Source organism: Mus caroli, unplaced genomic scaffold (assembly GCF_978045245.1).
Source record: "Mus caroli unplaced genomic scaffold, Mus_caroli_1 scaffold_1, whole genome shotgun sequence".
NCBI lineage: Eukaryota > Metazoa > Chordata > Mammalia > Rodentia > Muridae > Mus > Mus caroli.
The window spans coordinates 53,692,936-53,707,835 of NW_028227256.1; the positions used below are offsets into that span (position 1 = coordinate 53,692,936).

At 42.2% G+C, this 14,900-nt stretch overlaps 1 protein-coding gene across 5 annotated transcripts in view; it reads right to left on the bottom strand.

Annotated features, from left to right (window-relative positions):
• Positions 1-3,121: 3,121 nt before the first annotated feature.
• The window catches only part of Satb2 (SATB homeobox 2), a 177,087-nt gene continuing 165,308 nt past the window's right edge, over positions 3,122-14,900 (bottom strand). For all 5 annotated transcript variants that reach the window (XM_029481375.2, XM_029481371.2, XM_021161889.3 and 2 more), the window contains one exon: positions 3,122-5,444. In XM_029481375.2, the coding sequence (XP_029337235.1) occupies positions 4,983-5,444 (462 nt within the window). In that variant the 3' untranslated portion in view covers positions 3,122-4,982. The remainder of the gene's footprint in view (positions 5,445-14,900) is intronic.

The following is a 14,900-nucleotide window of genomic DNA, read 5'->3' on the forward strand; positions in this document are numbered from 1 at the left end:
CCTTCCTTCCTTCCTTCCTTCCTTCCTTCCTCCCTCCCTCCCTCCCTCCCTCCCTCCCTCCTTCTCTCTCTCTCTCTCTCTCTCTCTCTCTCTCTCTTTTTCTTTTTGTAGCTTAGGCTAGCTTCAAACTCATGATGTAGCTAGAGACCTCTTGATAATCTAGTAGCTACCACCTGAGTGCTGGGATCATAGGCCTGGTCCACCATACCCAGTTTATGTGATGTTGAGATCAAAACCAGGGCTTCATGTAGACTTTATATCCCCAGCCTTTATCAACCACATAAGCCTTCTTCCCTCTCCAACCCCATCGTTTTTTTTGTTGTTGTTGACCACTTACAAGGAGGCACTGTCCTAGAGCTAGGTAACTCACTGACTGGAATGCAGCTGCAAAGTTTGGGGATCAAAAAGAACACTTAATATAAGAACCACAGCATGCCATGATATCCAGGATGATGGGAAGCCCTGGGAGCTATGTGACCTCAGGATTTGCAACACATTGGCAAAAACATTCTGGACAAACTCCATGATGCTGAGATTGGATGGACCCAAGAATGGGATAATGAATGTAGGGTGAGCAGGAGGAAGATAAATGATCCAGGGAGGATTTCTGGGGAGAATATGCCTCTTCCTTTTGTCCTTATCTATTATTTCCAGCATCCCTTTTGGATATCTTCTGGGGCAGCAGCTATTAGCTGACTCCCAAAACCCACTCTCCTTTTCCTGGAGCTAATGGCACAGCTAGAAACATTTCTGCCCCATATATTCAGACACAGGACTTGTAAAAAAAATCTCAAAGATGTAAATATGAAATTGTTTATTACCCTCTATCCACGTCTATGGAAGATAGAAGTGACAGCCAGAGCTCTACCAGTAATCATGGGCCATAAAGATAGAACACAGAACAATGGATGCAGGGGGAATGGAACTTTGGATGGAGAGGTCTGGGAACTCTGACAGCTTTGTGAAGCTGACTTACCTTAGCCATGTCATTTATCTGGGGGCAATGTCTTAGTCAGTATTTTCCTGCCCCTTCCCTTCATGTATGCAGCTAAGTCTTTCAGAATCACTCTTGATAATGCCACGTATTTTCTCTTATAATCCTCCCCACAAGAGTGGTGGCTCTTCTGGTAGTCCAGAAATTCCTTTGAATCTTCTTGGAAAGAGAAGCAGCTAGCTGCAGCAGAGCCGCTCACCTGTCCGGTGGCCCTTTTCACTTTACAGTCTATCTCTGGTGAACTCCAGACTCTAAACATGCAGAAGACGTGTGGGACTGTGGAAGCTACTTGTGTTAAAAGTCAAATTATCCCTCCAATGCTTCTCTTCCTCCCAAACCAGAGCTCATTTACATTTGCACTGAGAATATGGCTCACCCCCAAGTTGAGCTCTTGTTAGCCCTCAGAAAACTTAGGCTGTCTGCATTTCTGTAAACATCCAGTTTTATCTATCTGTCCTTACGACAGTTACCTGACATGTGGGCTCCACCATGGAGAAAAGAAAAAAAAAAAGTTAATCTGCACACCCACCAAAGCAGAGAGATAAAAAAGGAAAAAGGCAGGAAAAATCAACAATATCTAAAAACCAAAACCATTTTTTAATTTACATTCTCTGTAGCTAAACACTTGCTCTTTCTTTATTAACTTTAGTCTTTGGAGTAATCTTTTCCGTCGTAAGCACTTTCTAAAAAATCATTTTCGCACATTTCTCAGATACATCAATCCTTCCGGCATTCCTCTAAGCACACATTATGGTACCCAGGCTCTAAATATAAAAGACTTTTATTATGTCCATTAACCATGGACATATGTGTTCCAAAAGTTTCCTGACACGCAGTCATTTGTGGTTTTTTAATTATAAACAGAAAATATTCACTAGAAAAATAAAGAAGTGAGCCCATAAATATATCTTTATACATTTGAATTTTGTTCATATACAACAAGACAGTGGCTAAATGATTCTCCAGGTCGTCCATGACAGCATGTGAGCATGTGTGTGTTCAGAAATGCTGAGAGACACACACAGAGTTCACATGTGTGTGTTCAGATATGCTGAGAGACACACACAGTTCACATGTGCAATGGAATCCACACACTGAACAGAACTGAAACATCTGTAACTGCGGGTACCACAGTCTTCTAAAATATTTTTCTAGATTCTCCAGGTCTTGTTCCACTTGAAGACTTAACGTGGGAAAGGGGGACTATTGTCCAGTAAACTATTTGACAAACAAAGTCAGATTTATTGAATGCGTTTTATTTAACAACCAAAAAATTCTAACAGCCTAACAATGCACATAAGTTAAAAATTATCACTTAGTGATAACAAAGATAGTTGATTTACATGGAAAAAGGAACATTTACAATATGTTAATCCTTATTCACATTATTGATACTGCAATAAAACACAATTTGTTTTTTTCTTCATTTCACAAAAAAAAAAGGGCGGGAAATTGTGCTTTGTCAAGAGGCACTACAAGAGAAAGTTTCTTCTTCCAAATAGATATTATATGACAGATATTGAATAAATAGACATATATGCATTGTAATTCGCAAAGATCTGGCAAGACCACAGGCTAAAATGCCCACAGATTCACTTAGAACCACTGCAAACTTGGCAGTGAAATTAAAAAATAAAAGGCAAGACTTAGCATTGAAAAATACCTAATAAATTTTTGGTTGAAGTGTAAAAGATACCAAATGCGGATGCCATCGATCGATGAACCACCTGTAAGAGCTTGGCAAAAAATCGGTGTCTAAGATGTGTACAGAGTGACTTCAGCAACAGCGTCAGAAGACAATTTGGAAAGAGTAACTCGGAGATCAGGAAGCAGCAACTGTGGACTCTCGGATTAAAGCTGCAGCATCTACAGAAAGGGGACGGGCGGGCCCAGGCCTCAATTGCAAACAGCCATCCTTTTGCAAAGCTGCATGACGCTCATGTCAAGGGTAACTGTTTTAAACATCATTATTTGAAAAAGTACAGGAAAAATGTCCCTTTGAAAACTCCAGAGGTTACTAAGCAGCTAGAATTAGCTTGTATTGCAACGTGTCTTCTCCCTGTATAGTGTAAGTTCTGAGTTAATATCTACACATAGAGGTTTTTTTTTTTTTTAAACTCCTACCTCTTATACCTTTCAAATATATAAATAGTATTAACAGTTATATTACAATGTTTGTGTAGTAAACAGAAAATAAATTTCAAAGTGATATTGCATGAGGTCTTTGACAAGGTTGCATGAGGATACAACTCAAAAACAAAACAAAAGAAAATAAAATCCAACCGTGCGGGACTGCTGAGTGGCCATCTCAAGCCTGGAGTGGGTTCCGGAGGCCGGTCCCAAAGGAAGGGGAGGTCTCCTCTTGCAATCGCTGTCACTGGAACTGGAAGGTAATGCTACTGTTTCTAATAGGAAACTGGAGGAGATTTGGCAAACTGTGGTAGATTGCAGCTTTAACGCTTGTTCCACAAAACAGCCCGTTGGCATTAGTTCTGCTTTACGTAAGGTAAGCGCTATGTGGGGCACTGGGACAATTATTTCCTTTTCCGATGAGTAGGTGACTCTGCTGAAATCGCTTCACTTACTTTATTGCCTGGAGGTACATGATTCCAAACCAGGTTCCTGCCAGGGCTGTGGTGGCAGGGGAAGGGTGGAGACGCGTGAGCTCAGGGTCTGCAGAGGTCTGGCTAAAGTGAAGGGGATTTGTGAAGAAGAGGAAGTCTAAATGGAAGCGGAGTAGGAACACTCGGGGAGAGGGCCGGGTGGAGTTATCTGAGCGGGAGCCCCCTAACCGGGCAGAAACTTCTTTCTCTAACCTAACATTACATTAAACTATGTTCTATTTAAAACAAACCAAACCAAAACCAAAACAAAAACAAGAACAAAAGAAATCCAGAAAAAAAAAAAAAAAAGAAAGAAAGAAAGGAAAGGAAAGGATAACATCCTAACAATATTAAATGAGCAGGCTTAATAATTTTAAGATTTGAAGCCACAAGCGAGTAAATAAACTTCACAACAAAATGTGGCTCATAGCATGGATTCCATAGGTCCAACGTCAAAACGTCACTCATTGAGACTGCGCTAAAGGTCAAGTTTCCTCTGCACTGAACTTGGCTCGGGATTCCACAGAAGGCATCTGTCGATACAGTGCTGGCATGCTTGGGAATGGAGTGTGGAGGGTCACGGCGCTGAGTCCTTGGCTTAAGGTGTGCATTATGTCCTCTGGAGGAATTGGTCTTATGTTGGTTTTTTGACATGCCCTGATTTTCTCCCACTTTACTCTCTTCTTTTCTCCTGTCTCTCATCTTTTTGGCAGTGTTATTTTGTTAAATACATACCTCAAAAATTACCCATTAAAAGCTGCCAGATAGGAAGCCATAGAATTAAGAAAAAAATCAGGGACAAACACACAAAATAAATAGGAATTCAAAAATAGTTATCCCGCCCTGAGAGCAGGCTGCAGTTTCTCAAAGTCAAAGTGACTCACTGTGAAGTGGTATTAGTTTTTATACATAAACAAGTCTTTTCTTTAAGAACTCATTTCACAGTCTAGTCCTTCGGATTGTAAAGTTCTCTGTCCCATGCAATTTTAATATATATATGTAAATATAGAAATATGTACATATACATATACACACTTGCAGCTTCCTTCATTTATCTCATGGGTCTTCCCATCCTGGAATTTGCCTGGTATCTCTTCCGTAAGTTGGCAGGAATGACGGCAGGATCGCCCGTGACTGGAATTACTATGGTGGAGTCAATTGTAAAAGTTTAAAACTTAGTGTCTTTGCCAAGGTGACGTCTGATTCAGAAACTCTGAGCTTACTCAGTCTATAGGCTATCCTGTGCAACAGAGGAATGCCATTAAGGGTAAGAAAAATAAAACAGACAAAACCAAAACAAAATAAAACAAAGCTGAGAGGAACTTGAAAGAAACTAAAACAGAAAGTCCTTGGACCCATCTATTGCTCTGCCTGCGGAGTTCACATTATCTCTGGTCGGTTTCGGCCGGTGCAGCCTTGCTCTTCTCAGCATTCTCTTCCTCTGCCTCCACCTTGTACATCTCCTCTGAGCCTTCCTCACTGTCATTCTCCTCGGACTCGGTCAGCAGCTCCTCGTCCTTATACTCTGCCACGTCCACGGCGGAGCCCAGGTGCTCCTTCAGCTTCCCATGATGCTTCACATGGTACCTCTGGTTCTGGAAGAACTTGATGATGGTGTGTTTGGGGAGATCCAGCTGGGCGGAGAGTGTGTGGATGGCTTCCTGGTCAGGATAGAGACCTACATCATGGATGAAGCTTTGAAGGATGCCCAGGGCTTCCAAAGAGATCTTTGTGCGAGACCGAGGCTTTTTGGCACAGCTGTCTTCTGTTGGAGGAGGTGGTGGGGGTGCTTCTTCTCTGGGAGGGGAGCTCTCCTTAGTTGGCTGGGACTGCTGTCGATGAAGGACCTGAAAAATCAGAAGGGGGAGGAAATTAGTGTGACTGGGATTACATATGCAAGGCCACCAGTCCTTTGAGACATGTATTATTTCCCTCAGACCACACTTAAAGTCAAATCTTGGAAAAGCTGAAATCATTTCTGAAGATTTAGATTCTCAACTATGAAACCTGTGATTCATGAGAGTCATCTGGGCCGGGTAAGGTGGTACACACTTATACTCCCAGCATGTAGGAGGCAGAGGCAGGAAGGTTTCCATGAATTTGAGTTCATTGGGCTACACTGCAATTTAATCCCTGCCTAGACTGTATTAGCAAGACTTTGTTTCAAAAACAACAATGGAAAGAAAGAAAGAAAGAAAGAAAGAAAGAAAGAAAGAAAGAAAGAAAGAAAGAAAGGAAGGAAGGAAGGAAGGAAGGAAGGAAGGAAGGAAGGAAGAAAGAAAGAAAGAAAGAAAGAAAGAAAGAAAGAAAGAAAGAAAGAAAGAAAGAAAGAAAGAAAGGAGAAAAGAGAGAAAGAGAAAGAAAAAGAGAAAGAGGAAAGGAAAGAAGGACAGAACTGTATAAACTAAACCAGCACTGAGATTGCGGGGCACTGAGTGGTTAAGCCTAAGGTCATACCAAGCAGAGTTTCGAGGGGCTTGGCTTTATTTAGATCACCTCTACTTGTAAGGATAGTCATTGCACTACTGGCAGACACCACAGTTCAACGTTAGACTCTTCTGCATAGCTGGGGGAGCTGGGCAAGTCTTTGAGCCTCCATCTCATCCTGTGTCAGAGGATTAAGGAAGTAGCATCTTGCCAGGGAATCTCAGGGAGCTCAGGCTCCCAGGACCCAACTGGAATGACATTAGCTGAAATAAGCAACAAAGAGGAGATAGAACCTGTAGAGACCACCTCCAGTAGATCTGCATGGCCCCCAGTTGAGGAATGGGGCCATCTCAAAATTTTTAACCCAGAATCATTCCTGTCCAAAGGAAAGACAGGGACAAAAAAAAAAAAAAAAAAAAAAAAAGAACAGAGACTGAAACAAAGGCCATGCAGAGACCAACCCCACCCAGGGCTCCATCCCACACTACTGCTGACACCAAGAAGTGCTTGCTGACAGGAGCCTGGTGGGGCTGTCCCCTTAGTTGTTCTTCCAGCACCTGTCCAATACTGATACTCATAGCCAAGCATCAGACTGAGCCTGGGGACCCCAGTGGAAGAGCTAGGGGAAGGACTGAAGGAGCTGAAGGGGTGTGCAACCCCACAGGAAGAGTAACAATATCAACCAACCAGATCCCCCAGAGCTCCCAGGAACGAAACCACAAACCAAGGAGTACACATGGTGGGACCCATGGCTCCAGCCTCATGTGTAGCAGAGGATGGCCTATCTGGCATCAATGGGAGTGAAGGCCCTTGGTCCTGTGGAGGTTTGATGCCCCAGCACAAGGGGATGCTAGAGAGGTGAGGCAGCAGTGGGTGGGGGAGCAACCTCATAGAGGCAAAGGGGTTGGGGGGAGAGGGAGGATGGGATGGGCGGGGTTGTGGAGGGAAAATATTATTTGAAATGTAAACGAATAAAATGATTAACAAAAACTTTTTTTAAAAAAATTTTTCACCGGGCGTGGTGGCACACGCCTTTAATCCTAGCACTTGGGAGGCAGAGGCAGGCGGATTTCTGAGTTTGAAGCCAGCCTGGTCTACAAAGTGAGTTCCAGGACAGCCAGGGCTATACAGAGAAACCCTGTCTCGAAAACCAAAAAAAAAAAAAAAAAAAAAAAAAATCAAAAAAGAAAGAAAGTGGTGTTACAAGCATGGCTCATATATTAACTGCATAGTGTATATACAATACAGCGTTCTGAAGGGAGGAAGGGGCAGGGGAACCTTTTCAGTAAGGGGCCGCAGTTATTGCTCAGTGCTTCTCAGTGTAAGCGATGAGCTCACCTCTGCCCACTGGGAGTGGATTTGGCCCAGGACGTCAGTGGCAATCCTTGTCTTCTCAGCCTCACTGTTCCTCAGGTGGTATAGAGAAATGGGTAGTACTTTGAACTGGACAACTTACCCTTTGTCAAATTAAAAAAAACACTTTATCTTCTTTTAGTTCTGATTTTGCTCTTTAAATATGATTATTTTAAGTAATATATGTAAATTTTTCAAGCAATTTAAAGATATAACTTCTGTATGTTTTAAATTTTAATTGACTGATTTAACCGCATTTAGATAGGCATTTTAATATCCCTATAAACTAATTAACCCTCTGTTTTGAACATACTTCCACATTTCTATTTTTTAATTTTTAATTGCAAGGTTTACTAGCTAGATGTTAAAATTTAAATATTTCTCCTTTTCTTTTTCTTTTTGTAAGTACCCCTCTTTTTATCTCTACCTATGCTACACATTCATAAAAGAAAACCCTAAGTGGGCAACTTTACCCTGAGCCTCACCCACCACCATTACCACTGCATGAAATAACTTCCACTCTAATATGAACTTATTAACTCTATGAAGCCTGGAAGGGAGAATGTGACCCAGTGGGGAGACTTGGCCAGAACTGGCAGTTGACCCGCAGCTGTGTGTCATAGAATTAAAAAGCAGCCACGGCCATCCCTGCTGAGACCTGTGAAGTCAAGTGCGGAGCTGAGGTCCACGATGTCTGTGCTCAGTAGCGCCCAGCTTCCTGTGCTCTCTCAAGTTCACTTCAAAACAACACACATTTCTGCTTTACAACTTTCTAATGCTTCATGAAATGTTCTCCCAAGTTAGGATCCCAAATTACAGAGTCCACAGAGAATCAGACCCAAACAACACAGAAAAAGAATTGTATGTAGCCACCCTTAAAAAAAAAAATCACCCATAGTATCACCCCTGTTGCCATTCCTCCCACCACAGGTCTAGCCGCGTGGCCCACTGTTAGCTGAGAACCAGCACAGACCTCGGCATGAGCAGCTAAAGGTAAGAGAGCCCGCCATCCACGCCGCCGCAGAGGCCTATGATGAAAAGCATCCTTTCTCACCCATGTGAACATGCCAGCTCTTTATAGAGATAATAAATAGTAGAGATAAAACATGGCAGGTTTTCTTTTCCAAATACTACTGCTACCTAGTAAACACTGATGAGGGGCTCAGCATGGTGGCCCACAGCTGCATAAGCATGTGGGAGGCTTGGAGAATGAAGAACCACAAATACTAGGCCAGCCTGGGCTACATAATGAGACTACCTACTGTAATAAGCTGGTGGCTGGTAGCAGAAAAATGTAAAAAACAAAGGACTATAAAACAGTGGACTAGCATCTGTCCAAACAGTGCCAACCAATTAGAGGCAATGTTCTTAGCGTTTTTTGTTACCACTTTCAACTAAGAACAAACTCGTGTGGTCAGATGTGGTAAGCTGGCATCAGCAAAATAAGTGAGAGCTCCCTTATTCCAACATCCTAATTATCCCCGCCAGGGAGAGTGGGCCTGCATTGCAGGCTCCCATGGTTCTTGGTGGCTTTGACTACAGGAAGATGTGTGCTCGGGGGCCTATGATGTGGGCAGTGTGAGCATGCTAATAAATAAACCTCTGCTTCAACAGGTTAGGGACTTGGCTTCTGGTGAGAAAGGGGACTGGAATCAGGGACAAAGCACACTCTAGCCGGACATGTGCTCAAGCACGAGTGGTCCCTATTAGAGCAACTGCGTTAATTGGAAAACAAAAGAGAATTAAAATGCTCCATTTTCTAAATTATGCTTGCCTTCTGTAGTAAAAGCCAGCAGAACGGTTCCATTTAATTGAATAATTAGATTGGTTCTTAAGGGGCTTTCCATTGTGCACTGAGTAGATTTAAAGAGATTTTCCAAAACTCTACTTTGAAGTTACTATAATCTTTCTGCACGATAGCATTTGTTCTCCTTAGGCCTCTACAGTTGGGCTACTCCACTTCCCCTCATTTCCTAGAACAGAGCAATGTACAAAGAAGACAAATGTGAAACACCCAATAGCGAGAATAACAGCACGGGCTCGCTCACTGCTTATTTGGTTACAGGCAGTCTAAAATAGATAAATATAAATGTAATCCTACAATTCTTCATGAAGGTGTAATCTGGATCAAGAACTAACTGGGAACACACTGCATTGGAGTACACTGTCAGGAGTATAGGGAGAAGTCAGGCTGAAAAGGGGGATTGGAGGTGCTCCCAGGGGGCTTTGCAGATCATAGACTAGAAAAGCATTTTGAAAAAGAAATACTGGCAATAAAAATTCCCCATAAAATGAAATGTACTTTCTGACCAAGCAAGACAGAAGAGTGGGCTGGTGGGCATGACAATACAGGCATGAAGTAAGTTCTAGTATTTTCTAACAGACTCGAAAAGATCAGATACACAAGACAAAATGAACGTCTCTAAAAGTGATCTGCTTATAAGTTGCATAAAGGACTGAGTCTTTTGCTTGTATGCTGGTACTTGCCAATGGCTGTCTGCCTCCCAACCACAGCACATAAAATGCTTAAAAAGTAATGATCTCCAGTGATGTCTACCACAACTATCTCCACTTTTCCAAAATGTTCTACCTCCTCTAGACAAAGAATTACAATCTCTAGATAGTTTCTAGCAAAAGATCTGAATAACGTTTCATCTCTCCAGGGTCTGTGTATTCTTACTGGGTAGTGTTTCCATGATAGACAGAGTACACAGAGGAAACACCTCCACACCTCCAAGACTGTCTCGCTTACAAAATGGTCTTTGTCAAGAGGACACTAATCCAAGCACTCTCCAGTTCCTCTCATCTAAAGGTTAGCAGCAATTCATTCAGCATTATCTATCCACCCACCCACCCATCCATCCATCCATCCATCTCTCATCTCTCTCCCTCCATTTCTCCCCCTAATTCTCCCACTAACAATTTTAGCCCCCACCTCTCCCTCCTCTTTCTCACAGGACAGGTTTATAAACTACTTCAGTAAGCCTTGGTTTTCCTGTCTGAATTTGTTACAGCATGCTCTCTGTTCCCTTTTAGTAAGTAGAATGAGTCAAGGTTAGTCTGTGTCTCCAGCAAATACCATGTAAGTCACTCCAGTTATTCTTGATTGACACACTTGCAAGCAATCCCATTCCTGAGTTCACTGGGCAGTTTTTGCACTTATATATGACTAGCTAGGTTATTTTAATTTCTTTTTGAGATTATATCACTTTTCTATTCTCTCCAAAGCCTCCCATCTACTCTCTTCTCTGGACTCTTTTTTTTTTTTTCTTTACTTGTTCCTGTGTGAGTGTGTGTGTGTGTGTGTGTGTGTGAGATAGAGAGAGAAGAGAGGAGAGAGAGAGGACATGCATATTTCCAAATCTGTACACTCTGCTCACGCTCTATACTATGATGTGTGTCCACTGGTATGCCCCTGCGGAGGGAAGACTCCTCCTGCTCTCCTCATTCCTTCACTGCCTTCAGTTCTGGTGTAGGAGTGAGCCCCTGGAGCTTTCCTCCTTCTACGTTGGCATGGCACTTGATGCCATCCTTCTACGTTGGCATGGCACTTGATGCCATCCTTGTTCTGGCTGGTTTTTAACATCTACAGTCACATAAAACCTAAGTAACAAACACAAAGGTACACTGTCTAGAGCCAGAAAGAATACTGCAACCTCTGAAAGGTATGTCCTAGTCGTTTCAGTCATAAAAGCCCCACAGTTGAAAGGATACAGTGTTCCTCAGGGACGGAAAGGGTAAAGCAGGTATGCTATTACTAGAGATGTCAGGCCAACTAGCCTGCCAGGGGAACTGTCACAAACTTAGTGTTGGTTCAAAGGAGTCAGCTGTGAAAGACTAAAGATTCTACTTGTGCAAGAGTCAAGAAAGAAAAAAAAGAAAAAAAAAAAAAAAAGCAAAACACATACTGCAGTAAGAAAGCCTGAAGTAGTTCGGCATGGTGGCACACACCTTTAATTCCAACCCTCAGGAGGCAGAGTAGGTAGATCTTTCTCAGTTCGAGGCCAGCCTGGTCTACAGAGCAAGTTCTGGGACCAGCAGCAACACCACGAGTACATTGTCTTTGAGAGTTACTGACTGAAAGATTAGGATACAGTCTTTGGGAGATGCTGAAAATATTCTCTGGGCATTGATTAAAGGAATGAAAATATGTCTGAAAGATTACTCAGCTGTATGTTTAAGAGCTATGATTTTTACTATGTGCAAATTGTACCACATCTCCAAAAAAAAAAAAAAAAAGTTTGTGGGTCTAGAACAGTGTGATGTTGTGCAGCTGTGAAATATATCAAGCAAGAGGTTTGAGAATCCAAGGCTAGCTTGGGCTACATATTGAGACTTGTTCTTAAAACTAGGCAAAACTTTTAGAGTCCAGTAGTCAATCTCTAATCTTTGAGGTGCAGCACCATGTTCCTGTGATTTTCTAACATAATAAAATGCATCACTTTGTGAAGACAGCTATGCCTTTACTCTCCACCTCTATGTACCCATTAATTCTCCTTGGTTCTTTTGGGTTTTGGATTTTTCTGTCACAAATGCATTTATGGTATCTCTAAAATGAGATTACCAGAAAGCATATGTTAAAACCTCTCCCTTTTTCTCAGTATCATTTGTTTTCAACATGAATATGGTGGGAGAGGCCCATAGTATGAAATATACAAATTGCAGTGGTAGAACAGCAGCAGTTGGATTGGATATTAGCATCCATGAAATCTAAGCCAAATGCTCCAAATATGTATGTTTTATATGTGTTATATATGATATATCTCAAATATATACTCTATTTCATGGTAATCCCATGTTTTGACCTGTTTTATTAAAAAAAAAAAAAAACAATCCAAATATGTCGAGGGACCCCAGCTTGTAAGTAACAGAGCTTGCATTCTTCATCTCTCTAACTGAATGTGAAGCCCATGAGCACAGTGTACAGAGGTAAGCTGAGTTGGTCCTTAGAATAGACAGGAAGCAAAATCCTAAGTCAAACAGCCCAGAGGAGGATGATGAGTGACAAGGATGCAGTACACAGGTGGAGCAGGTGCTTCAGAGAGGTAAATGGGGAAAGCACATGAAGGAAGCATCGTGAGGTCTGAGGTCTGAGGCCTGGGGTGGGGAGAGAGGGGGAGGCAGGGGTGGCACATGTATGAAAAGTGTTCCAGACAAAGGAAGCAAGCAAAAAGGCTGGGAGGAAAGGACAAGCCTGCGGCATCTGAAAAACAACAAGGCCGGCTCAGTGGAGTATGCTCTCCCATGCAGTGGCCATGGCTGCAGGCGGCTTTACATTTATTTATTTCACATGTGTGCCAATGTGTGTGTGTGTCTGTGGAGGGAGGTCAGAGGTCAGCTCTGAATGTCTAGTCCCAGGCACCATTTACTCCTCATGCCCCCTTTTCTGACCCAGGAGAGCTCATAGGTCTAGAACACACTGAGGAAGCTAGACTGGCTGGCCATTCAGCTGCAGGAATCCACATGTCTCAACCTCTCAGGTACTGGGATTAGAAGCACACTAGCATGGGGTCTGGATGTAAACTCATGTCCTAGTTCATGTAGCAAGCACGTTAGCAAATAAGCTATTTTTTCAGACACTCCCCCTTACATTTAAATTAATAAAATATATTTTAAAAAATCCTTCAGTTCTTCAGTCCCATTAGCCACAGCACTAATGGTGCTTGGGTGCCTCCTGCGTGCAATGCTAAGATGAACCGCAAAGACCAAGATGCTTCAAAACTCAAAGTACTGGTCCTGCATTTTCATGCAGTGACAATAGAGAGAGACAGATCCAGTCCTGCATCATGGGGAGCTTAGCATTTTAACATCAGGGTGAAACAATACCCCTGAGAAACCTGTGATCCTACAATTTATTCTAGCCAAAAGCAGAGCTTGAGCTGTAAAATACTACACTAAGGCAGAAGGGCAAATACCTGTATGCCCACATACTAACCCCGAAGTATTCAGCACATACTGTTACTACATCATTGTTAAATTATCCGAAATGGAAACATTAGTATAAAGTAGCCAGAACTGAGCCCTGGAAGAAATAATTACTCTACATTTAATTGATGGCCGCCTTCTTCAGCTGTGGCACGTACCACACCTAAAAGGAACTGTGTTTACAACAATCAGCCTTGAATTCACAGAGAACAAAGTAGATCCACGCATCAAATATCTGGGTACTTATGGGGTACCTTCAACAATTGGTCCCATTCATTTAGAAGGCTTCTAAATAAGGAGTTCCAGGTCCAACAGTTGAGGGTTGGTGAATAAGTAAGCTATGGGCAGGATACAAACAAATTAAAACTTCAAAGCCTGATAAAGTTCCTTTCTTTTTATTTTCTGAAATCTCTCTGAGCTGAGACATAACATGTATGTACATGAATGGACATGAGACTAACAACACAGGAAGAAAAGTTGTAAATGTATTTGGAAGAGATGCCATCTTTCAAATAGAGCCCTAAAGCCTTCTTGCCCAGTTACAAAGCAAAGTTATAACATGGACACATGCTGCTTCTCTGTCTTAAAATGAGAAACTTGGAAAACAGAAGGAGCTCATGGAACCATGACAAAAGCCGAAGGAGAGAGATAAAGCCCTCTTCTTAAAGCTCTCAGCGCTCAAACAGATTCTGAAGGCCTCAATGAGAACCAGCTGGGAGCCATGTGCAATGTATAATGGTTCTGGCCTGCAGGGAAGGAAGTCAGATCTTGAATGATTAAGTTTAGGAAAGTATATAATTCACTGTATCATTACGGGGTGAACTGGATTACTTATAATAAGCCAAGACTTTGTGGTCGTTTTTATATAGAGAAAATGAGAAATGATTACGGAGGTGAATGTAGAGGGTGGTGGGGGCACGGGAACAGGTTAAAGCAGCTTTCCAGGTGGCTGCATGTAGGTCTCTAGGACAAGATTCACTCACAGAAGGAAGCCTTGCTTGCAGCATAAGGCACAGCAGCAGGAGGTGACAACAAGGACAAGATATCTTCTGTCCACATCTACTGGGTGTTAAAGTCAAAAAAGTCAAAATATCTTTTACTCACTTTGTTTTACCTCATCAATGCCAATAAACATGAAATACTCAATCCAAAAAAATAAAAAAAAAAAAGGAAAGTAGTCCTGCATCAAAAATTCCAAGAAAAAAACACATGAACCAACAAGAACAATGGTTAACAGTCCTTTGGCATAAGTCTGCTGTAGCATACCAAACACAAGAATGATTGCATGCTATTATTTTTACCCATTACTATATATATAATGTCCTGTACTTGAGGTTTCAACAACTTAGTGGCAAGTTTCCCTCCACCCCATCAAAACCAGTAGTAGAGACTATTAATTTGAGTCTAAAAATTCAGCAGGGGAAACACCTAACATTGGTGATTATAAACAGCAGGAATTAAGTATATGGCCCACATAGCTTGCCCACTGGGCTGTGAACTGTGGATGGCACATCTCATGCCTAGCAGAGAGCTCAGGACTTCTCTGATATGCTGCACTGAGCCAATCTCACAGCCTCTCGACTTTATTTCTAGTTTTA